The sequence below is a fragment of the Labeo rohita genome, chromosome 23 (genome assembly GCF_022985175.1).
Source record: "Labeo rohita strain BAU-BD-2019 chromosome 23, IGBB_LRoh.1.0, whole genome shotgun sequence".
In the NCBI taxonomy this organism is placed as follows: domain Eukaryota; kingdom Metazoa; phylum Chordata; class Actinopteri; order Cypriniformes; family Cyprinidae; genus Labeo; species Labeo rohita.
In genome coordinates, this window is record NC_066891.1 from 6,032,526 (window position 1) to 6,058,298 (window position 25,773).

Consider the following 25,773-nt stretch of genomic DNA (forward strand, 5'->3'; position numbering starts at 1 on the left):
GCCCTCGAACTTGCAGACCAGGAACCCTTTTACTTGCAGTGATGGTGTCAACAGCTGTCATGGTGCTAAGTCTAAGTTGCACTGGTTGAGTGATCACATTTAAGTCATCAAGAAGATCTTCTAAGATGAATGTTGAGTCACTCTGCGTGTCCAGTAGAGCATAAGTGAGTACTTCTCTTTGTGGCTCCTTCACTGTAGAAATGAGGACTGGCACGATACTGGAAGTAGCAGAAGAACTTTGTGTAAGTGCATGGGCCATGACTTTGTGAACTTCCTGACTTGCTTGAACTTCTACAGAAGTTTTCTTTAATGTTTTTAAAGGCGCTTTATCTCTTTCTTCATGCAAGCAGGTAGGGTGACTTCGGCCACACGTTCCACATTTGATCGTCTCTTGCAATCTTTAACAATATGCCCTTTCTTGAGACACCCGAAGCAGAGGTGATTTTCTTGAATGAAGGTCTTCTTGTCTTCAATGGTTCTTTCTGCAAATGTAGGACATTGAGAAATGCTGTGTTTTCCATCTTTACAGACAAAGCATGATACCTTTGGCTTAGAGTTGGATGTTTCAAATCTTTTAGAGCTGAAATCTTTTGCGTCAGTCTTTGTACTGAGAGCCTTAGCTCGCTTGGGAAACCTTTCATCTGAACCTTTCAGATTCATGAAGACTGGGGACGTGATGGGGTTACATGCTATTCTGGCTTCCTTTTGCATGAAATCTGTAAAGCGCTTGAAACTTGGATAATCACCTGATGTGTCTAGCTCTTCCACCACAATTCGATTCCACTTACGCACAATCCATTCAGGAAGTTTCTTTAGTAACTTGTGGTTTTCTTCACAGTCATTTAGAATGGCTAGTCCTTTAACATGAGGAATCGCCTTGACACATCCTTGTAGGAAGTCTGTGAAGTCTTGTAGAGCGAGAGGGTCATTTACCCCGATTTTTGGCCATCTCATCAGCTTGTCTCGAAAAGCTCTTTGCAGTATGAATGGATTCCCGTATCTATCTTGCAAGACCTTCCAAGCACCTTGGTATGCGTCCTCTGAATTTCTGTAAAAATAACCCTCCACCGCTTTGCGAGCTTCTCCAACAAGGTAATTCTTAAGATAGAACATCTTCTCACCAGGTGGGAGGGGCTTTCGATCAATAAGGGCCATAAAGGACATTTTCCAATCTATGAATTTCAAGGGATCTCCAGCAAAGATGGTGGGTTCAGGAACAGGCAGTCGATGTGTGCTTAGCGAGTCTGCTATTGCTTGAGCTAGAGCAACATTATCCTGAGATGGCTGGGCTTCATGCTGATCACAGAATGCTTGCTGAGGTAGGAACAATTCAGCTTCTGGGTTTAATCGAGATGTGGGCTCTTTCCTTTGACAGCCAATGTGAGTACTAGAGTCTATTTCTTCATCACCACATTGAATGATGCCTTCAAGATCGTTATACACCTTGACACGAGCTGCTGCTACTTTTACTTCTTTGTCTACTTGCAACTGATGTAACCGGTTTCTTTCCTCTTCTAGCCTTAGTTGCGTTTCAATCTCCTTTTGCTTTATTTCTGCTAGCATTTTAGTTTCACAAAGTTTCCAATCACTCTCCATCTTATCAAGCTTTGCTTGCTGATCATGGATTTCTTGCATTGCTTTAGCTTGTTCTCGTTTGGCTGCAAGATCTGCCTCTGCATCAGCTCGTTTACTTGAGATCTTGGAAGAAGTCTTTGACTGATTACCGGATCCCTGTGAGGACTCTGAAATGACTGTGTTTGTTATTGTGCATCCAAAGATGGATCCATACTCATTTTTATTTAGCACTTGTCTCACTCTTTCCTTCACAAGCTCTTCATTGTACTCTTCATCTATTGTCTCCAGCCGTTTACTCACAAGATCACTAATCTCAGCAGTCAGTGCAGCACAAGCGTCCATACGATTGACGATGTCTGGAGAAGTAGCATGGTTACGCAGTATTGGTTCATAGTGCTGATAAACTGAATTATGTTGGCTTTGAATGTCTTGCTGTATTTTTTCAAGATTCTCACGTGAACAGAACATTTTCAGTCTTGATCTAGTCTCTTTTGCGGTCTCCTTCCAGGAGTTATAAGCCTTATAGAATGCTTTCTCTTGCTTCTTGGCTTCCTGTTCACGCATCTCTAGACCCTTTTTTGTCCAGCTTCTTTCACGCGAGCTTGATCTGATCTGCTGCACGAGTGGGTTGCTTATTTCTACTGCTGGGAGTGACATCTCATTTACCTGTTCGACTATGTGCTCAACAGTATCTTCCATAGCCTCCTCTGCATTTACAGCTTCCATAGTCAGGGAGGAAATTCAGCAGCAAGTGATACCACTCTCATCAGACCTCTAGTACGTAAGCACCCAAGAGATATTAGAAAGCAGGATCAATGCAAATACAAACAGCAGTAAATGTATATAACATTCAAGGATAAGCTTGTAATAGAAATCACCAAACAATTTCAGATTTCATCAAAGTATAGTTAAAATTAGCACTGAATGTAACTCTTTGAATGCTCAATAGATACAAGTTTCTTCAAGTAATGTTCAAATTTTACTCAAAATTATGTACTTCAGTTTTTAAACCATGCAATAGATTATTTTCTTCAACTTCAAGTCCTTTATAACTTTTAACCTTTCAATTCAAATGTCCATGAAATATTCATTTTTCTTTTGAGCATTTAAACTTACAGAGTTCAGGATAACTGAATGCAGCTTACGTAGAAATATGATCTTCTTAAACTCTCTTGTCACTCAAAGTCTCACTCTGCATCTGCAACTTAGAACGGCAGTACACCGCCACCTTCCGTCCTTGCTCTTTAAGCTTCTACGATGACGTCACGACCCCCAGCCGCTTGCTCACGAAGAAATGGCCGTGCTGTAACGTTGTGTTCTCGCGAAGACGACGGCATCCATGTAGTAGATGCATGGTTCCTTTAAGCGACAAGTTTCACTGTAGCTGCCCTTTGGCATCCATAAACGAGACACAGAGAGTTTCTGACGGGTGCTTCTTTCTTTATTTCGCTCGTGAAGAGCGCCATTGAGCTTTAGTTTGCGTAGCACCGTGAAACTACACAAAGGAACAACAAAACCAATAAATACACTCATATATAGAAAAATACGACAGATAAAGTTCACATTTACAGAGAAACAGATGTAAAATAAGTGATAAAGTGAATAAAGACAATATGAAACAACCAATTAACAAGCAGAGCTCACTGATTAACATACGCACAAACGAGCTCATACGACTCCGAAACAAACCGCAACACGCAACATACGTAAACATCACATACCTCGCTCCGCTTTACCAAAGGGTACTAAGATTAAATTTGGCAGACACGAGGCACTGTTCACTGGAAACTCTGTATATATCTTCATGGACTGAGGAGTAACATGAATCTTCACTCTTCTCTCTGCTGTTCTGACTACTTTTTTCGTTACTCCCCCTACTGCGTAAAGCATGTAACATGCTCAGAACAAATTTAAAGTGACAACCATATTGCGGTCATTTACAAAAACATTTTAGGATTTCTCTTCATGTGATGGACTTCTATGGTGCCCCCAAATCTAAACTTTTTAAAAGCAGTTTAAACTCAGCTTCAAAGGGCTCTATATGATCCCAACCGAGAAAGAAGGGTCTTATTTAGCAAAACAATGGGTTATTTTCCAAAAAAATGTACAATTTATATACTTTTTAACCTCAAACGCTCATCTTGTCTAGCTCTGTGAGAACTCTGTGTATTCCGGTTCTGACAGTTAGGGCATGTCAAAAAACTCCCATCTCATTTTCTCCTCCAACTTCAAAATCGTCCTACATCGCTGTTTTACCTAGGGTGTTTGATTCTCTTTGCATGCTCAGTTTGTGGGTTGGTACAGTACTTCTGCAGCGATGTAGAATGATTTAAAAGTTGGAAGAGAAAATGACATGGGAGTTTTCAGACATACCCTAACTGTCATGATCAGAAAAAGACTAGACAAGACGAGCGTTTGAGGTTAAAAAAAAGAATATAAATTGCATGTTTTTTGGGAAAATAATCTTCAAAAAACAATTACTTTACAACTGAAGAAAGAAAGACAGGAACATCTTGGATGACAAGGGGGTGAGCACATTATCTGTACATTTTTGTTTGGGAAGTGAACTACTCCTTTGATATTTAGCTACTGTTGACGAACTGAAGCGGTAAAGCCCTGCCTTCTTTGCTTTTTCTATTGGCCACTGTAATCACTGCAAATCCTAGAGGAACAACTGACCGAGCACATTATGTTTTACAAGATCTTTACTTATTCTGGCAAAAGCGGATTCAAGGAAGAATCAGAGGGCTGCGGTGTGATTTACTGGTTCACACGGCATCGGGATGGACAGACGGGTCGTGTCTGTTTGTTCCATAACAACACGAGTTCGACTCTCCCTCAGGACGCATTAGACTGATTAGCCAGACGTTTGATAAACTGGGCCATGATCGAAAGATAACTCAATACACTGTGGATGGCTGTGCTTATTCCATGCTGGATCACTTTACACGAAACAAAAAGGTCAACACGCCTCCTCTAGATTATGCAGCCTCGCCTGTCGACACAGCAACGACCTTTACAGCCAGGTCTTATTTTCATGAATACAATAATTAGTTTCTGAGAATGAGTTACGAAGATGAGGGCGAAGTTGCGGCCAGACGACACGTGACCACCACAGACAGGAATACATTACTGGGAAGAACAACATGATAAAATAATAGAGGGAAAGAGACACTCGGATTCAAAATGAAGGATTATATTCACATGAATTAAATTACTTTCTTAGTGTATAGGCAAGGCAAGGCAAGTTTATTTATATAGCACATTTCATACACAAAGGTAATTGAAAGTGCTTTACATAAAAAGAAATAGAATAGTCATAAAAATAATAATAAAAACAATAATCACAAAGGTTATATTGCATTATTGTGTATATTACTTGTTTACTGTATCTGTACTGCAATTTTATTTTGAATTTAATTTATTTTCTCATTTTAGTTTACTCCACTTCCTCATTGTTCTTTAATTTGATGTTATTTAATTTATTTCACTTATTCTGTTCGTCTCCTTATATCTTTTTCTTTTTTTTTTCTTTTTTGCTGTAATTGTTTGCTGCATTTGGACTTTTCCTTATTTTAATAAATTTATGATTATTTTTCATATTCTATGATTACTTTCTTTTTTTTTTCAAACTAAATTATACAGAATAAAATAATGTTTATTTGTACTGTTGTTATTTTGTTTAGCATTTTACTTCTTTTTAAATATTTTTTTCTTTTTTTTTTGCTCTGCTTCATTCCTTATGTTAAGAAAAGTTATTTTTTATTTTACTGTACTTGTTCGCTGCATTTGGACTTTTCCTTACTTTAATATATTTATGATTATTTTTCATTAGTAAAGTAATATTTCATAAGTAATATTAGTGAACAAACAAAATCTTACAAAATAAAATAACATGTTTATTTGTACTGTTGTTATTTATTTTTTATTTTTTTTGTGCAAATTTTTATTTCTTGTTTTTTAATCTTAGTTTACCCTATTTACACCTTTGTTATTTTACTTTGTTACTTTATTCCATTCAATTTCTCATAATTGTTTGTTTTTAATAGATTTAGATATTTTAAATATTACTGTCATATTATAATATGACTTAATGATTACTTTATTACTGTATTTGTTTTTTATTTTATCTATTTTTGTTTATTTGATAATATTACTTGTTTACTGCATTTTCCCTGCTATTATTTTGCATTTCACATTTTCACATTTTAGTTTACTCCATTTACACACTATTCTTATTTCAATTTTTACATTTATTTTACTTTAACATCTTTTCCATTTCTCTTGCTGGAATGGTTTAATAGTTAACATATTTATTTTTTTAATTTTACTGTACATGTAATGTATTTGGACTATTGCTTATTGTAATACACTTATGCTTTTAATGACCACTTTCTTAGTATATTAGGTTGTTTCATTATTGCATTATTTTGTTTGTTAGATAATATTACTGGTTTACTGCATTAGTACTGTTGTTATTTTACTTTGTATTTAATTATTTTTCAATATATTGACCTTTTACTATTACTGTGCTTGCGTGCTGCATTTGTACTACTGCTTTTTTAAAACTATTTGTTTTCAACTTATTTTCCTCCTTTTCTCATTGTACACAGCTAAGCTGTAAACGCTCTGGCAACACAAACACATTTTTTTTCCTCAAGCTAATAAAGCAACTGCAATAGAAACTGAGTTTTGGATAGAGAGAAAAAAAAAGAAAAAAAATAGAGAGACACAGACGGGATAAATAGCGTGTCTCTCGTCCACATGTTCCAGTCTGTGTCTGAGGGTGTGTCCTTTTCAGAGTTCATTTAAGGACTCAAGCGGTTTTGCTGCATGTGTGCGACACCGGCAGCACCCTTTTTCTGACCCATATTCAGCATATTCGCTTTCTTACACACACTAATGTGCTTTTACAACTGATAAACACCTTCGGAAAAAGGAGCTCTCGTTCCAGCTGAAATAACAATGCGCTGTAAGGCACACTGTCTTCGTCCAATCAGATAGCCACTGTGGATATAAACATGCATACATGCTTGCACAGGTTAAAATACACAATGCACAGTAGAAACTATGACATTGGGCAAGTACCTTTGTATCACAGCTTCATGCTACATGTTTGTCTTTCTTTCTCTCTCATAGACACTCACAGTCTCACACTCACCCAGGTATAACAAAGCATGAGATTACAAGTGATACATGCTGTCACGTGTGAGCATCTCTCAGCGTGCTGTGCTTTCCTAACAGTGTGAGAATGAGAACCATTCACATCTTGACTGAGTTAAACTTCACATGCACACATGACTTCGTCACTTTTGTAGGCACAACATAGTCAATCCAAATCTCACCGCAGATTTAGTCACACACATACACACACACAGTTGGGACATTACTATTACGTAGTGCATTTTTTATGTACTCGTCTTATATACACTGCATATGTAATGAAGTATTTTAGAAAAATAGTACACCCAGAAATGACAATTTGATGAAAAACTGTACTCACCTTCAGGTCATCCAAGATGTAGATGAGTTTGTTTCTTCATGGGAACAGATTTGGAGAAGTTCAGCATTCCATCACTTGCTCACCAATGGATCCTCTGCAGTGAATGGTCCAAACAGCTGATAAAAACATCACAAGTAATCCACACGACTCCAGTCCATCAATTAATGTCTTGTGAATCAAAAAAAAAAAAAGTCTGTTTTACATTAAGAAAGTGTTGGAGGGTAAAGCAATATACAATGTGAGTTAGGTAATCAGATTAGTTTTTCAAGCAACTAGTAATCTAACGCTTTACTTTTTAATTTACTAGAAAATACGTTACTTTTTCAAATAAGTAACACCAGTTACTTCGTTTTCCCATGTATTGACTGACAGCTGTCCTGTTGCCATGTTGAGAGAAATCAGGAGTAAGTGCAGAGGTGATACACTCTTAAAAATAAAGGTGCTTCACGATGCCATAGAAGAACCTTTTTTGTCTAAATGGTTCCATAAAGAACCCTTAACATCTAAAGAACCTTTCTGTTTCACAAAAGGTTCTTTGTGGTGAAAGAAGGTTCTTCAGATTATAAAAAGGTAAGACAGAGATGGTTCCTTAAAGAAACTTTGACGGAATGGCTCTTTGTGGAACCAAAAATGGTTCTTCTATGGCATCGCTGTGTTGTATGTGCACTGTGTAAACATGATGTTACTGTAGTCCTGGACTAGATTAATTTGTCTCATTTGCACAAAACAGATTCAGTAATCCTCAAAATGAATGAAAACAGTCAAATGCAAACTCAGAAAACGATGCAAACCTGTAATGTCAAACAACACAGATAGCCTTTATCAGGGTTTCTACAGGTTTTATGAGGGTAAAGTTAAGACTTTTTAAGACCTTTTTAAGACCAACTAAAGAAAATTTAAGGGGAAAAAAAATAAAAAATTTTCTGTAGTCTGGTGCCTTTTAATTAACGGCATAGGCCGCCTTGCTGGAAGGGGTTATGTATATTACCTCTGCGCACTAACGTCACAACATTACAAAAGACGGCTGTTAAAACATGTTTCCATAATTAATATTTTTTGGCGAAAACGGCCCGAGTTCGCATCCGCTTTTTTATTGTCTTTTCACATCTCATTTAACATCGGAAAGGCATTTGTTTTCGAAAAAAATAAAAATGAAGGAAATAATCAAAAAAATTTTAATAAAGTATCGGGTAGGGTTAGGTGTATCTGAGCAAGCAGATACGCTCAGTTGCTTTGTTTACTTTGCTGTGTTTCGGGAGTGCAGCAGGCGCGAGTAACTAGTGAAAACACAGAATGGAGTTTAATTAACATGCAGTGGTGTAGTGCAGGGTATACTCAAGTATACCGCGTATACCCACTTCTTTATTAGTGGGCTTTGCGTATGCCCACTTCTAAATGCCCTCTGATGCGCATCATACAGTAGTATCCTGTAGCTATTAGCCAAAATCATAACAGTCCACCAGTACCTAATCAAACTGCATGTGAATAAATGCAAATATTCCCTACACACACTCAGTAAAGACAGCGATGCAGTCAGGACCTTGGCGCCACTTCCTTTGAAATATGTTTATGATTGCGCCTAATGCGTCCGCGCCCGCTCCGTCCACTCCTCCACCCCAGATGCTGTCTGTTCATACGCATGAGCGTAGAGCTTAATCTATTAGCGCATTCATCATGTGGAATGGATTTGACTGATGGCGCTCTAAAAAGTGCACAGACATATTCGCTGAATTAGAGACGGTAAAAGTGGGTGGGTCCGATACCATTGGTCTTTAAAAGTGGGTGGATCCTGTCCCACCCACATTCAATGGTTCCAATGCCCATGTCGCTAAGTATAGTTCAAGTTTTACTCTTTTCCCTCTTTTCCTCGCTTTCCTTCGGTTAAAGCGCAGTGCACATTTTACTTTCAAATTAGTGGCAATTCAGCGTCAAGCAGTTATTTGTTTTAAGTTTGTTTGAGTTTTCCCTCATTTATTTTTTGGCAAAACTAATAAGAATGCTTGGAAGTACAGCATAAACCTTGATGTAATATAAAATAAAATAAAATAAAAAGTATAAACTCTGTGTATACTTGCCTTACAGACATGAAAATTATATCAATTGAGAGTAAAATATCTACTTTCAAATGAACCAATTCAAATACAAAACAAATATTCGCAAAAGAAATATTCGTAATTCGTAAGAGACATGCATAAAGGCGCATCACTACTTCGGAGATGGCGAGTCAGTGCTGCCGACTTCATCTCTTAAGGCGGAAACAAAGAAAGCGCTAGTTTATCAATATATTATTAAAAAGTTAACGCAGTCTCCTTGCTGTTTTTCCCAGACACATTCATAATTATTATATCTGACGGTGGCTGTGGAAAGCTTTTTTGTGTGCACTTGAGCGCTTATTAGGCTATGTAGGCAATTAAAGGCTCATTATTATGACTGATATGGTTTATTAATAAACGTGCGACTAAGGCTTAAAATGAATGACTACTAGTCAAGCAGAAAAATGTTTAGTCGAGGGCAGCCCTAATTATCTTGCCAATATGGAAAAAAGAAATTAAGCCATAATTAATAACGTTTAAATGTCTACATATTTTTAAGTTATTTTAATATTATTTAAATAATATTTTAGCATTTTTTAAATATATTTTTAGTTTTTTTATTTTACTTTAAGTATTTATAAAATTATGCACTTTTTTCATTTTTATCATTTTTAAGTTATTTTTTATTTCAGTTTATTTCAGTAATTTTAGTACTTTAATTTAAAGTACTTAATATAGAGTTAGTTGCCAAGAAATATTACTAATTTTCATTTCAATTTTATTATATTTTTTTATTAAAATCAACTTATTTAAAAAAATCATTGTTTAATAGTTACAATAAGAATACTGATCTTTTTTTTAAAAAAACTTCCTTAAAGTACAACTTGACAAAATTAAGAGGGATAGTTCACTCAAAAAAATCTGTTATTCCAAACCTGTAAGACCTTCAAAACACAAATTAACATATTTTTGGTGAAATCCAAAAGCTTTCTGCAGTGTTGCCAAGTCCGCAGTTGTCCCGTGGAAATGGGCTACTTTTACTCTGTTGCCGCGAGTTGTTTTTCACGTCCAGGGGTTGAAGCAACCTCAATAACATTATATTTAGCTCCTGGAATGCAAACTGTACCAGTACCAGTTGGACCAGTTCTGAGCTAGTTTTGAGTAGCAATTGGGCAGGTTTTGTTGTGAAACCTGGCAACCCTGGCTTTCTGACCCTGCAGAGACAGCAATGCAACTGACACATTCAAGGCCCAGAAAGGTAGTAAGGATATGGTTAAAATAGTCCGTTCATCAGTAATGTTACAAAGCTACGAGAATACTTTTTGTGTGCAAAGAAAACAAAAACAACAGCTTGTGCCAGTCTTCAAACCACTGATGTCATATAAACTATTTTAACAATGTCCTTAATACCTTTCTGGGCCTTGAACGTGCCAGTTGAGTTTCAGTCTATGCAGGGTCAGAAAGCTCTCGGATTCATAAAAAATATCTTAATTTGTGTCATGAAGTTTAACGAAGGTCTTGTAAGTTTGGAACGACACAAGGATAAGTAATTAATAACAGAATATTCATTTTTGACGTTTAAGTATTTTTTTTTACATACAGTAGACACGTTTTTGTGTTAACTTGAAACAGAGCCAGCGTCTACTGCTTTACATCACCAGACTGTTCTTCTCTCACAATGAAACTCTTATTATCGCTCACTCTGTGTTCCTTTTCTTCCCTTGTGCCATCCAGGGGTTCTTTCCATTTCCATGTGTCAGTCATGACCCGCAGCCCTTCAGCATCTGAGTCTGGAGCAGGATACAAACAGAACAGCTTCTATTTAATGGAGTGCACATACTAAACAAATCAACATTGCTTTCAGGAGACTCATCACCTCTGCTCTGCGTAATTAAAGCAGTCCTTCTCTCTTTTTCATCTCACTTTAAAACAACAGCCACGCATTACACTCCCATGAGCTGAAATGTGAGAACCCTTCGGTTTGTTTGGATGATCTCAGTTAAGCTTTATAAACCAGAGAGTGAAAAGCCCTTAGCGACACAAAATGAAATCAGTTTGTGAATGAGAACCAGACAGCAGACCTTAACTCACAGGTCATTTCAGGTCATTCAGGTCATTCTAAGGAAATACGGGATACTGAACATTTTTTTCTGGAGTAATGGCTGCTAAAAAAAAATTCAGTTTTGCAATCACACGAACAAATTACATTTTAAATATACTCAAACAGAAAACAGTTGTTTTAAATTGTAAAAATATTTAACATTTTTTTACTGTATTTAAAAAAAAAACAAAAAAAAAAACATAATTTGCAACATGTTTCCTTCCACTGTTGTACATAAACACATGCAGCTTTTATTCATGAATTTATGACTCAGAATGCAATTCTATCTCAAAGTGAGCAAGAGATGACTCAGAAAGCACAGATGTTGAATTTATGTCCTAGAAATCTCAGACAGACATCAAATCACAAATGGCTTCATTCACTTAACTTAGTGAATCTTAGAAAAAAATAAAGAAAGAAAAAACAAAAAAAAATTGTTTTTGTCAAATGTTTTTGAAAGAAGACATTTATGCTCATCAAGGCTGCATTATTTGATAAAAAACACAGTAAAAACACTAATATTCAGAAATATTATTACAATTTCAAATACTTGTTTTCTATGGGAATATATTTTAAAACGTAATTTATTCCTGTGATGCAAAGCTGAATTTTCATCATTGCTCCAGTCTTCAGAGTCACACGATCCTTCAGAAATCATTCTTCTATGCTGACTTGCTGCTCAAGAAACATTTCTTACTATTATCAAGGCAGAAAACAGTTGAATATTGCTTATATCTGTGGAGACTAGGATTCCTTGATGAACAGAAAGTTCACCAGAACAGGATTTTTTGAAACAGAAGTTATAAATGCCTTTACTGTCACTTTTAATTAATTTAATGCATCCTGGCTGAATAAAATGACTGATTTCTTTCAAAAAGACCCCAAACTTCTGAACGATATTGTAATTATGTCCAAATCTGTGACCCTGGACCACAAAACCAGTCTTAAGTAGCATGAGTATATTTGAAGCAACAGCCAAAAATACATTGTATGGGTCCAAATTATCGATTTTTCGATTTTAGGCCAAAAATCATTAGGATATTAAGTACATTTCCTACCGTAAATATATCAAAGCTTAATTTTTGATTAGTAATATGCATTGCTAAGAACTTAATTTGGACAACTTTAGGCGATTTTCTCAATATTTTGATTTTTTTGCACCCTCAGATTTTCAAATAGTTGTATCTCTGCCAAATATTGTCCCATACTAATAGAAACATCTGATTTATTCAGCTTTCATATAATGTATACACTTCAAAATCTCAAAAAATTGACCTTTATGACTGGTTTTGTGTTCCAGGGTCACATTAAAGTAAGTGAGGAAGCAAAAACTGTACTGTGGAAAAATGACAGACAAATGTATGTGCATGAAAGCAAACCTGTGGAGTGTTTTGTTTGGTAAAGTGTTGTGTTGCACTGCTGTTGTTCAGTTGTCAGCGTCACACACAGGTGAGATGATGTGTGAGGTGAGTCTGAACTCCTTCATCACCTCCTGCTGCTCCTGCTCCTCTCAAACACTGCACATCTGCTCCTGCAGCGCCGCGTCCCGCTGTGAATGATCACAGACCAACCGCTGCTAAGCGAACACCTGTGAGCCGCTAAAAACACAGAATCACAGAGCTGAGCCGTCGTACAATTAGCCCTCACCCTGCTGGCTCCTCGGCTCACACACATTCTCATTTCACACCTCGCTCGGAAGACTAGCTCATAACTCTGGTTTTAATTCATTTTAACATCAACACACGCACTCATAAATGGGGCGCTAGTGAGAGTTAAAATGAGAAGTGGGACTACCGTCGCTCAAGATCTCTTTCTTGACCCATCGTTTGATCGGATAGTCAAAATACGAATACAAATGAAAAATAACTTACTACTTTTTAAGATGACAGGACTCACATGCAACATGATGAGGTCATGTGACTACAAACATGACTGAGCATATATATCGTTCACAACTCATCTTGCTTTTGATATTCTTATACAGTAATGATTCACACGTCTGCATAAAAACACATATTTTGATGTTTTTGATTGTTGTTTAGATTAGCTACCACGTGGTTTAAACTCATAAATAAAGATTATTCGAGTAAATTTTACAAGGAAATACTATTTAAGTCTTTTTTTACCTCAAACTTTAGCATTTAATTGTGTTATTTGTCGTTTCTTTGTAATTATTTGTGAAATTGATTAGAAATTTCTTTTGCACATTGTTTTTTAAAATAAAACCTATACCTTTTTACATCTGTGAAACTGTTTTCTAGGGTTTGCTGCCACCTTGTGTCTACATTGTGTTTTCGCAGTGGGATGAAATATTATCAGCAACAGGTTACTCCTCAGTATATATCGATTTGGGTATTTTATTAAGAAGGTCTGACAGTGGGGAAAATATAATTACATTACATAATACAGTATGACATTAATGGAAATCATTGCATGCAAATGTCTGATGTATAGAATATGACGACGAGCATAATATTAAATATATTATATATGTAAACCATTTTATATATAAAAATTTAATAGACTATAAAAGCATTTCTGTCAGAGGAATAATAAATAAAAATATGATGTAGAACTAAATGTTATTTGTTATCATATTAAATTGTTATATATGAAAATATTAAATATAAACAAAATATTAAATATGAAAAATATTCTGTTTATACAAATTAAGTACAAGTACAATTACATCGTATAATTGTGCCCTAAATAATTATACTATAGTACAATTTAGATATAAAATTATAAAACATGAAAACAAATACATTTATACAAATTGAATACAAAATGTATCAAAACAGGATAAAACGTGTTGTATTAAAACTTTGTTAATGACATTTAAAATATGCATCAAAATAAAAACAAAATAGGCTAAAATATAAAAACAATAGTAACTAAATAAGCTAAAATATAAAAACAATTTATAAAACAATTATGTTTGAGCACAAATAATAAACTATAACACTGAGCAAACATGAATAAAAGCATGTATTGTATTGAAACTTTGCAGTACGGTAACAAATATGTACCTGAAATATTTTTTCTGGGTCTCAATCCCAAACAGATAATATTTATGTTAAGATAAGTGCTGTTAATGTTAATGACACCCGCCGGATAAGATTTACGCTTTAACGCTTAAACAAAGGAGTTATCCGAGCGCACCGGCATGAGCCTCACATGGCGCGACTGCGCATGCTCAATGCCGGAAAGACCGGTGTCCAGTCAGTGTCAGACACTCTGATCAGATGCGTTTGCCTCATATGCTCTAGTCCCGAAAAGTTACATTCTGTTTGCCTTCGCGTTATTATTGCCAAACTTGCGGGGTTGATGTGTTTAAACGCACACTGTAGATTTAAATCCAGATATTTATCTACGCGCATATTTTACCTGGGCTGCACCGCACCTGATGTCGGCATAGGCACACGCTCGCAAGGTAAGACTCTGTGTGTCAAGAGTGTAGGCTATTTTTCTGCATCAGTACTAGACTTCAATCTAGACCTATTCGTCTTGGAAATGTGCATGCATTTCAATGCAAATGACATTATACTGCAAAATGTCAGATCCACTTAAATCGCTTTAACGGAGATTAGTCATGTTCCCTAACGGAATCATTCAGTAGCACTTGTTGAAAGCGTTTGTCTGCAGGTTTAAAATAAAAGTTTTCGAGCTTGATGTAAAAGCATAATATGTGAAAGATGCACAAATTGCTTTTCGTTTTCTAGTTCTGTAATGCTTTAAAGAACCCAGAACCCAAAATACTAATGGTTCTTGATCGGGTTAACCTTAAGGAGCGATTTCTACCTGATGCAGACTCTTAAAACTACTTCTGTTGCTGCAACCTAATGCATTCAGATTAATAAACGATGTATTATTTATTAATAATATATTAATAAACAGTAGAGCATAGTGATAGCAGCATCGAAGTCATGCATTTGATACCTATGGAAAGCAAGAACTGACCAAATGTAAATATGTGCTTTAAAGCACTTTAAAAAAGCACCTGCCAAATGCATAAATGTACAATAAAAAGAACCATGACTTTACTCTGTGCATATTTATTTTATTCTTCATTTAATTTCATATATGCTCAGTTTGTTTGCTCATATCAACTGACTGTTTGCTACAGATGGACAGTTGCAACTTATGGTTTCTTTTTTTCTTTAAAAGTTTTAGACTTCAGTAGCTTGTAGTTGGAGCATCTGGTGGTGATAACCTTCATGGCGATCATCCCTCTGAGTGCTGCGGCCTCAGATGTGGGTCGATAGGCATTTGTACTTACACTTTAAGCTCGTAGATCAAAAGGAATTAAAGCCTGACTGACAAATGCTGGTGAAACCTGCTGACACACGCGCACGGAGGCTTTTGTCTTCAGCGGGGATGCACAGGAACTTTGCACTGCGCGCGACGTGTTTATTTTAACAGATCTACATCTCTTCCGTTTTATAGTGCAAAATCATTTACACAATCTTTGCAGCACATGTAAAGTGGCCTCAAAACTTGATCTGCACTTAAAATTGAGTGAACGTCATTGCATTAGACACAAAATATCAAACTAAGAGGTATCAGAGTTTAAATTATAAGCCAACATACACACTCAGAAAAAAAGACCCAAAAGCTGGCACTTGGGCGGTAACTTTTTGAGAAGTATAAATGTGTACCGTTAAGGTACTAATATGTACCTTGTACATATATGCACCCTTCAGTGGCAAATAAGGTACAAATGTGTACCTTTTGAAAGGGTGACAGCCCAGTGACAGCTTTTGTACCTTTTTCTTCTGAGAGTGTATTGAGGAAACCAGGGCTAGTGACAGTTACTTCCTAGAAAAAAAGGTTTATTTAACACATTAGTAGGGCATGTTGTCACACTCTATGGGGTACAAACTGCCATTAAACAGCCAATTATTGACTTTTTAGCGATTAAATATGAGGTACAAACTGCCATTAAACAGCCAATTATTGACTTTTTAACTGTAAAACAAGTACGAAACGAAAAAACAACACTTAAAAGAGCAAAAACATGCAAATACCAAACCAACGTTCTTGTCAACTGAAATTCAATTGATGAATTGTATAAAAAAAAACAACATAAAACACATGACAACTTGCCTCAAAATAAATGTGATCACCTGAACCAACCTGAGCAACACTCTTGTCCTGAAAACACAGTTCAACCTTTAGTTAAAATGCCAATAACAAAGGCATTTTAACCCTTTGCATAGTTAACCCATACCTGAATGCATCCTGAGTGTTTTTAGTATGTACACTTGTTAGATTTAGCAAATTATGATATTGGAATTTTAGTTTGGATGACTGAATCATTAAAAAAAAAAAAATGTAAAAAATCCAAATTTAAGAGTTTTTAACTATAAATGAACATATAAAACACTAAGCACACATGTATTTGTCCAGCTGGACTTTTGACTCGAAAGCTTACAGCTCACATTGTGACAACTAGCCCCGGTCTCCCCTGAAATGAAGACTGTAAGACTTTGTTTGCAGTCAATAGAACATATTCAATATGATGAATTACATTACATCTGCAGTTAAAATCTAAGGAAAACTTCCGCTTAAAAATAACCCAAACACATCTGATTCAAAGACAATGAGCAAAACCTGAAGAGAAAAAGATCCTGCAGCATTTCAGCACAGATAAACACACTTGATTTGTTCTGTCTGATGCAATGATATTGAGACATTTTGCACACTTCATGTACATGAATAAGCATAATTAGCATGATTTCACTCAAGTTTAACCTGATGTGACCCCTACAGTTAGTATTTTTAGCAAAGCTTATTTTCTCAGTGCTTGGCTTGTGAATTCTACCCTTTTGCTTGTGTGTTATATTCGGGGCCGTATACAGCTGTCCTGTTTTCCTTTCGTTTGTCTCGGTGCAAAACGATAGGGCCGCTAAATAATGCACGGGCGTCAGCAGGGCCACGGAAGACAGGCTGATTATGTAATGACACTGGTGGACTCTGACTTATATTAATTCTGCTTACCTGGCACTCAGGTGTGGAATATGGTTTAGCTGCAATTTGCTGATGTAAAATAGTGACACTCAGTAACACGTACACATCTGTCACTGTTGTTGGGTTCACATTTTGGTGCATTATCTGGAAAAAAACCACAAAATGATACAATTTTTATCATGCTGCTAACTCCATCCTACATTTGAGCTCATTCATTGTGAAAGAGAATCTTATTACAGCACATTTATGTGGCACAATGTGATGAGCAATCAAAATCTAATATTTAAGGTCTTGTGAAATGATCTTTGTATTGTCGGACCGACTGTCCTTAAGGAATTAGTTTCATATTGAGCAAGGAAAAGACTAAGACAAGCTTCTATTCTGTTTGTTCCCTCACAGGATAATCATCTTAGAACTAGAGCCATGGAGACGGTCATTCACTTTATGAATGACTCTGCAGAGTTTTATAAATGGAGCCTTACCATAGCAGGTGAGAATCTTTTTACATATGTATTTTTATAGTTTAAGTATATAAAAAATAGTTAAATATTCCAAACCGACTTGGGTTTTGTGTATTTAAATATCAGATAAACGCGTGGAGAAATGGCCGATGATGTCATCTCCGCTCCCCACCTTGGGGATCAGCGTTCTCTACCTGCTCTTCCTCTGGGTCGGACCCCTTTACATGCAGAACCGGGAGCCTTTTCAGCTCAGAAAAACCCTCATTGTGTACAACTTCAGCATGGTGCTGCTTAACTTTTACATCTGCAAAGAGGTCTGTTGATTTTCTTCATGTCAGTACGTTTGAACCAATTAGTGGCCTCAGCAAAGAAGAGTTTGGAAATATATTGGGACCAGAAAGTCCTAGTGGTGTGATAGTATTTGTCAAATGGTAGTATGCGTAATAGAGGAGTACTACAACATTGTTGGAATGTACAGTAAAAATCATCTGCATTGTGCATTAACTTGCACTGTTTTACCACTTTGCACTGTAAAAGACTGAAATCACTGTTCTGATTAGGGTTGCAAAAAGGTGGAAAATTTCCAGTAAATTTCAGAAACATTCCAGAAATTTTGGAATCTTTCCAGGATTTTTTTTGGAAACTTTCCAGAAATATACCTTTGCAACCCTAGTTCTGATGTGTATATGTTGCTTGCAAAAATATCTACTGCAAAAAATAAAAATAAAGTAATTTTAAATGCAAAATTGTTAGAAAAAGTATTTTTAGATTTATGCTAACTAAAATTAAATTTAATCACATACACACACACACGCACACACACACATATATATATATATATATAATCCCAGACTGATATTATGCAATATAAGTTTGCCATTGACAGGTTTTTATTTATGCTTAAAGTGCCTGCTGTGTGAAAAAATAGTAATACAGTGATTTCAGCACAACATGTGTAATACTGTACCACAGACAGGTCACAGACTTTTGGCACTAGATTAAAGGTTCTATTACAAATTGTGACATATTTGACTTCTAACACAGACAGTTGTGTTGCTTGCTGTGTTGCTTGTTTTGCAAGTAGAATTCTTACATGCAAAAAAAAAAAAAATCTACTTCTGTGCGCATTAACCTTTTCTTGAGTGCAAATTAGTTAATTAAATAATAATGTTCTTTTTCTGTGCAGCTGCTCCTGGGTTCCAGAGCGGCCGGATACAGCTACCTCTGCCAGCCAGTGAACTACTCCAACGATGTTAATGAAGTCAGGGTAAGAAATACACTGTCACGTTTACTTAAATGAGGCCATACTATAGACTGCTATTGTTTTTATATAACACAAATCATATACACACTAATCCAATCAAAAAAATCCAGATCGAAACCATGATCTTGTAGCACTCAGAGGATATTTTACAGCTGTAAGGAACAGGGAGAAAGTTTAGGAGAGCTCTGTGAGAGCGAGGCTTAACTGTTATCAGGAAGCCGGAATGCAGAATACCTGGATTCGCTTTCACTGACGTCGGTTAGAGTTCCCTCATGCTGTTGTCTTGGCATGCATCATCACCCTCATTGGCAAGCTTGGTTTCCCTGGTGACGTGAGGACAGAGATGAGGTCAGGCGTCTCCCCACCTGTAGGCCACACCTCTATTCTCATGGCTCCTGCTACCAATATACCTAAAGAAAAAATGAACTGCAGTGAATTTTAAATTTAAGTAATTCCAATGAATTCTGCTGAAGTCGCTTTATTTACAGTGACTTCAGCAAGCTTAGGTTATACATCTATACATTAGATCAAAGCTTTAATAGTTATAGGAGTTTACAGATCATCCTTTGTTGTGTTTACAATTACAACCATTTGATTACCAGTACAGGTCTGTGAAAGAAAGAAATAAAACAATAAAGACAAAAATTACAGAAACAATATATAAAACGGCAGAACACACAATAGATTGAATGACAGAGAGATGGATAGAAAGAAAGAAAAAAGAAAAAGAAAGAAATAACAGAAACAATAGATAAAACGACAGAAAAAATGATAGATCGAATGACAGACAGATGGATGGATGGATGGAACAAAGAAAGAAAAAGAAAAAGAAAGAAAGAGAAAGAAAGAAAGGAAAGACAATACAGAACGACAGAAATGATACATCGAATGTCAGAAGGATAGATGGATGGGTGGATGGGTGGATGGATCAGATGATGGACGGAAGGACGGACAGAAAAAAAGAAAAAGAAAGAACAATATAAAACGACAACAAATGATGGATTGAATGACAGGTGGATGGATAGATGGATGGATGGATGAAAGGAAGGAAAGAAAGAAAGAAAGAAAGAAAGAAAGAAAGAAAGAAAGAAAGAAAGAACAAGATAAAATGATAGAGATTGACAGATGAATGGATGAATGGATGGAAAGAAAGAAAGAAAGAGAGAAAGAAAAAGAAAGAGAAAGAGATAAAACAACAACAAACAATAGATCGAATGACAGAGAGATGGAAAGAAAGAAAGAAAGAAAGAAAGAAAGAAAGAAAAACTAAATGACAGAAACAAGTAATAAAACAACAACAGAATAAACGATAGAATGATAGATTGAATGACAGATAGACAGATGGAATTGCGTATCCTCACAGATATTTGTGGTGTTTCTGCAGATAGCGTCAGCACTGTGGTGGTACTACATCTCTAAAGGTGTGGAGTTTCTGGACACAGTGTTCTTCATCATGAGGAAGAAGTTTAATCAGGTCAGCTTCCTGCACGTCTATCACCACTGCACAATGTTCATCCTTTGGTGGATCGGCATCAAGTGGGTTCCTGGCGGACAGTGTGAGTACAAACACACACATCTATTGATTTTGACCTAAATATACCAAAATAACTAAATTACTTCTATTGTTGTCAAATTAAGCCACTTGTGGTTATTACAGACCAGGCCAAAGCCTAAGCCAAAGCCCACAGTCCTAATGCTAACCTAAGGCTAAGCCTATATTACGCCTAAACCTAAAATGAGGCCAAAATATATTGTATAATTGAACAAAGATATTATAAGGTCTCTTAATGAGCCATTTATCCTTTAGATAAATGCTTTTATCCAAAGCCACTTAAAGGGGCAGTTCTAACAAGGTGGGTTTCACCAACATTTTTTAAAATATCTTTTACGTTTAACAGAAGAAAGAAGCTCATTCAGGTTTGAAACAATTCAGTGTGAGTGAATGATGGCAATTTTCAAGTTTGGGTGAACTACTACTTTAATTTGCCATAAAGGTGTATATTTTATGAGGTCATGCATTTCTTGTTTTGATCAAATGTTGCTGTGCCATATGCCCCACCATTAACACCAGTGTGAGTAAATTAAGTTCTAAACTAGCAAGACTGATCATCTGCAATGATAAAGGTTGATGTGCATGTGCACTGTCAAGAAGTTCTCCACTTTATAATTGTTGTGCATTTTGAGGCTTGAACAAGAAAAGAACCAAAAACAGAAGAAGGATGAGGAGATTTGAGGAAAGGGGAGAAAAGGTTAGGAGAGCTTAGGGGGATGTGGAAGGGGTCAAAGGGTTTGGAAGGGTACAGATGGTCAGAAGGTTAATAAGGAGGAAAGGGTGAACAAAGGATAATGATCTGAAATGGGTGGAGGACTGGATGTTGTAATCTTCTGTCTCAACAAATGTTGGTGTCCAAAACATTTCATATTCAGTGCCATATTCATGTTTAACAGTTTTCACTTAAGCAATAAAATGTGAACTGAATGGCATCTTGAAGCAATTTGCTTCATTCATGACACTCAAGCGGAAGGGATCTGTGTCTCATAAAAATTTCCACATGAATGTTTATGTAAGAAAATTAATTTTCATGAAACAGTCCCATTGTTCCAAAAATTACACCACGATCTTACCATTTGTTAACAATCCTAAAACTCAATATTTTGTTAGACCAGCATTTGTTTTGATGTTATATCCAACTAAATCTCCTTCCCTCTTCACAGCTTTCTTTGGCGCTACGATTAACTCAGGCATTCATGTGCTGATGTACGGATACTACGGCTTAGCAGCGTTCGGACCAAAGATCCAGAAGTACCTGTGGTGGAAGAAATACCTCACTATTATTCAGATGGTGAATAAACACTCCAAAACCCTTATGATAATCTACCAATCTGAATTGGATTGCTTATTAGATCACTATTAGTTTACTATTAGTTCACAGCTCAAGGCATGCAAGCCGGTTTCATCCATGGAAAGTAGAAAGTAAAGTTAATTGTGACCTTTTCTGATACAATTATAACTTTTTGGAATTCTGAATCCTTTTTTTTTTTTTTTTTTTTAAGGCAATTTTACTTTTTATCTTAAAGGGGTCATCGGATGCAAAGTTCACTTTTACATGTTATTTGAATATTAAAGGGGTCATCGGATGCCCATTTTCCACAAGTTGATATGAGTCTTTAGGGTCTTAATGAAAAGTCTATAATATACTTTGGTTAAAAATTCTCAATGGTAGTGTAAAACAACACCCTTTATACCTTGCCAAAATCAGCTCTGCAAAAATCATCCCATTCTGGTCGAGGCTGCTTTAAATGCCCCAAATTGCCTGTAATCGTTGTAAGGCCTCATGCACCGAACCGAGATGCCCATACCGTGACCGTTCGGTACGAATACATGTATCGTTACACCCCCATTTCTTAGTGAGTAAAACTGTCACTTTGTGATATTATCTGATCTTTAAGTTCTTCTAGACTGCTTGAAGCAATCAAAGATAGTAATGGTTTGTGAAAAGTTGCAGATTTCTATTACATACCTGTCTGCTTGTGTTTAGATCCAGTTCCACGTCACCATTGGCCATGCCGCTCATTCTCTCTACACGGGCTGCCCATTCCCGGCCTGGATGCAGTGGGCTCTGATTGGCTACGCTGTCACGTTCATCATCCTGTTCGCCAATTTCTACTACCAGACCTACCGCCGCCAGCCACGCCTCAAGTCGGCCAAAACTGCAGTTAATGGCGTCTCCAATGGCACCAGTAAGACACCGGAGGTCACAGAAAATGGAAAGAAACAAAAGAAAGGAAAAGGAAAGCACGACTGAAAAGAAACATGGAAGCAAGTGAAACACTGGGTCTCATGGGCTTCAAAAATACCCATGTAATCTCAAGCGCTACAGACTGTTTGGTAATTGTGAAAACAATTTTTTTTTTTTTTTTTTTGTTAACCTGCTGATTGTATTTTAAACTAGGGACATTTCCAATGCAGCCAATTCTGTGTGACATCACTGTCTCAAGTCATCTCCTTTAAGTTGTTTAAGTTGTTTTGACAGTTTTACAATCGAAAACATCCCTTGTGGTTTACCGAATGAGAATAGCAAACTACTTTAAATCGTTTAGTTATCATCGGGGGGAGAATAGACAGATTTGAACTTGTTTTTACCACAAAATCACATGCTTTTTCACATAAACAGGAACTTAGCTAATTCTCTTGAATGTTTTTATTTAGTATAAGCAGCTGGTGAAAGATTCTTACATAAATGGTTCAGCTGGACGTTTCACTTCCTCTGGTCTCGATGGCAGCCAGCTTTCCTAACACTCTTGAATCCTGAAAGACTGAGCCCTTAAACAACAGACAATACGGAGAAATAAGAAATGCATGTCTGAATCACTTCCATAAAACATGAGGATAATTCCACAATCTCACTTTTTATTTGCATGTTTTTTACAGCTATTTCGTCTGTTTTAATTTTAAATTGTAGTGAAATAGTGATGTGTAGGGGCTCAGGTGACCGTTAGGCGATTACTAAAGTGGCAACACAGTTCTACCAAAGAAAATCACTGTGTATTTGGTGGGTTTATACTCTTGCGATAGATAATGTTATTATTTTAAATTAATTTCCTGTACAAAACAAGTTCCTGAGATTTGCATGCAGTAATGATGGCGTCATGGCTATATACTCAGGTAGTTTCACATGTTTTTGTTCCACATGTAAAATTAGACACATATACTGCATACACACACACTTGTGTCCTTAATGTCTGTTCAGGTATGTGTACTCTCTCTATGGCTTTGTGCATGTAGCCTTTTATTAAGTTTTTGCAAGTCATATTGCATTACAGTTATACTAAATTTGCTTTTTGTTCCCTTTTGTGAAAAAAAGTCCCCTGTGTTAATAGAATCCCACAATTTGGAAAAAAAAAAAGAAGGTAGGCAAAACATGTTTGAAAACGGCTAGATATTTTCTGTTTGAATACTGTTAAATTCACACAGGAAGTACACAGGCCGTACACAATGTGTACATTGTGTACAACAGATTCTTATAAATATCAATGTTCCTCTTGTATTAAACATCTACATCAGTTGATACAGAACTGAATGAAATAAACAGGATGTCAACCTCATTTTATATCTTCCCTCATTCTCTTTCATGCGTGTTTGCTAATTACTTACAAATGAGTCTCTGTCTCTTTTGTTTTGTTTCTAATTCAAGAATTACTATTATTACGGAAGCCTCTTTCCGCCTCTGAATTAAAAACAAAAATTAAAGGAGAAGTGCACTTCCAGAACAAAAATTTACAGATGATGTACTCACCCCTTTATCATCCAAGATGTTCATGTCAGTCGTAAAGAAATTATGTTTTTTGATGATTTTTCTCCATATAAGGGACTGCTATTCTGCTATAGGGAAGTTCAAACTCGGGGCACCATAGCAGCCCATTATATGGAGAAAAATCCTGACGACTGAAGAAAGACATGAACATCTTGGATGACAAGGGGGTGAGTACATTATCTGTAAATTTTTGTTCTGGAAATGGACTTCTCCTTTAAAAAGGTAACTGCAAGTTTTTATCTCACAATTCAGACTTTGCAAGATTCAGAAACGCAAGATATACAGTAAACACATCTGCGATTTATAAACTCACAATTCTGAGGAAAAGTGTCCAAATTGAGAGACATAAATTTATTTTTTTTATTGCAATTCCAAGTTTATCTCATAATTCAGACTTTTTTCCTTTGACTTCTGAGTTTACGTGACATTGTCATTTTTTTTAGTCTATACGTTGCAATATAGTCTAAACTGTGGGACATAAACTTTTTTGTACGTAAAATGTAAAATAAATAAATAAAATCAGACCGTAAGATAAAAAGTCACAAATACTTATTTTTTATTTGGATTTTAATTTTTTTTCATGGACTTTAATCTGAGAAGAGGATGTCTGACTGCCTATTTTAGCTGTTCACAGATCCTCTGCCTCCATCTCTCTCCTTCCTGGATCTTTAATTAAGTGTCCTCCGGCCACGATGGAGCTCCCAGGCCAGAGCTTTAAGGGGTTGGGCAGACAGATCTGGACTAATCAGCCTGCAAATTGGCTTTCGCTGTAAAAGAGCTTATATCCACGTCAGAGTTTGTAGCGTTATTCAGGTCACAGTGGTGGAAACTTACACTGGTATCAATCTAAAACTATTAAACAGACCAGATGGATGTAATAAATATGACTTTATACATGTCAGTAGTAATATTTCACATGCATATAACTGCAGAAAGCTAGAAATGTTCCATGAAGTAGGTGAAAAAATGAAAATAAAAGTCTATTATGCAGGAAATAAGGAAGTAAATGCCACTCTAACTTGAGAAAATGTACTTTTACATTTAGTAAAATCAAAAACTTCTTGTCCTGCTGACAAAACACCATATTTTGTGCTTATTAAAATTTCTATTTTATATAAAGTGCATATTTTACAGATATTTGTGGCCTATATATCCTTACAGTTATTAAAATTATATTTTTTGTCCATCTTTCTGCAAACAAGCCAGTCAAATTATATTACATTTTAAATTTTTAATCACTTAATTTAACATTTATTTAAACCACCCAACAGAATCCGTGTCAACGAAAAAAGTAAATGTAAAAATGCAAATGTTACCACAATACACAGTCTTTGATCTGGTTTAAATAATGCATTTTAATTATACTTTTAATATTATTTTAATTGATACGTTTAATAGGACAGGCTAATCTGTCTGTTTCTGAAGCTTAATTTTTTTTTCTTATTTTACTTATACTAGCTCCTATCTTCAAATTCTTATTCTCCAAACCCATTCTACAATTTCTTTCTCTCCCTGTGTCTGATCAAGGATGTTCGTCAGTAAGAGGATTGC

At 36.0% G+C, this 25,773-nt stretch overlaps 2 protein-coding genes across 2 annotated transcripts; one reads left to right on the forward strand and one right to left on the reverse strand.

The window, feature by feature from the left end:
• Positions 1-315: 315 nt before the first annotated feature.
• On the reverse strand, positions 316-20,407 carry LOC127154906 (uncharacterized). The gene is made up of 7 exons (XM_051096784.1): positions 20,269-20,407; positions 19,142-19,317; positions 17,213-17,326; positions 12,592-12,810; positions 10,813-10,901; positions 7,079-7,194; positions 316-3,070 (listed from the first exon to the last, which is right to left on the reverse strand). The coding sequence occupies exon 7, from the start codon at positions 2,299-2,301 to the stop codon at positions 316-318; it is 1,986 nt and encodes a 661-aa protein (XP_050952741.1). The 5' UTR covers positions 2,302-3,070; positions 7,079-7,194; positions 10,813-10,901; positions 12,592-12,810; positions 17,213-17,326; positions 19,142-19,317; positions 20,269-20,407.
• On the forward strand, positions 14,410-24,013 carry elovl4b (ELOVL fatty acid elongase 4b). The gene is made up of 7 exons (XM_051096882.1): positions 14,410-14,645; positions 17,582-17,672; positions 17,770-17,957; positions 18,830-18,910; positions 20,292-20,463; positions 21,623-21,750; positions 22,447-24,013. The coding sequence occupies exons 2-7, from the start codon at positions 17,606-17,608 to the stop codon at positions 22,711-22,713; spliced, it is 903 nt and encodes a 300-aa protein (XP_050952839.1). The 5' UTR covers positions 14,410-14,645; positions 17,582-17,605; the 3' UTR covers positions 22,714-24,013.
• The last annotated feature ends 1,760 nt before the right edge of the window (positions 24,014-25,773 follow it).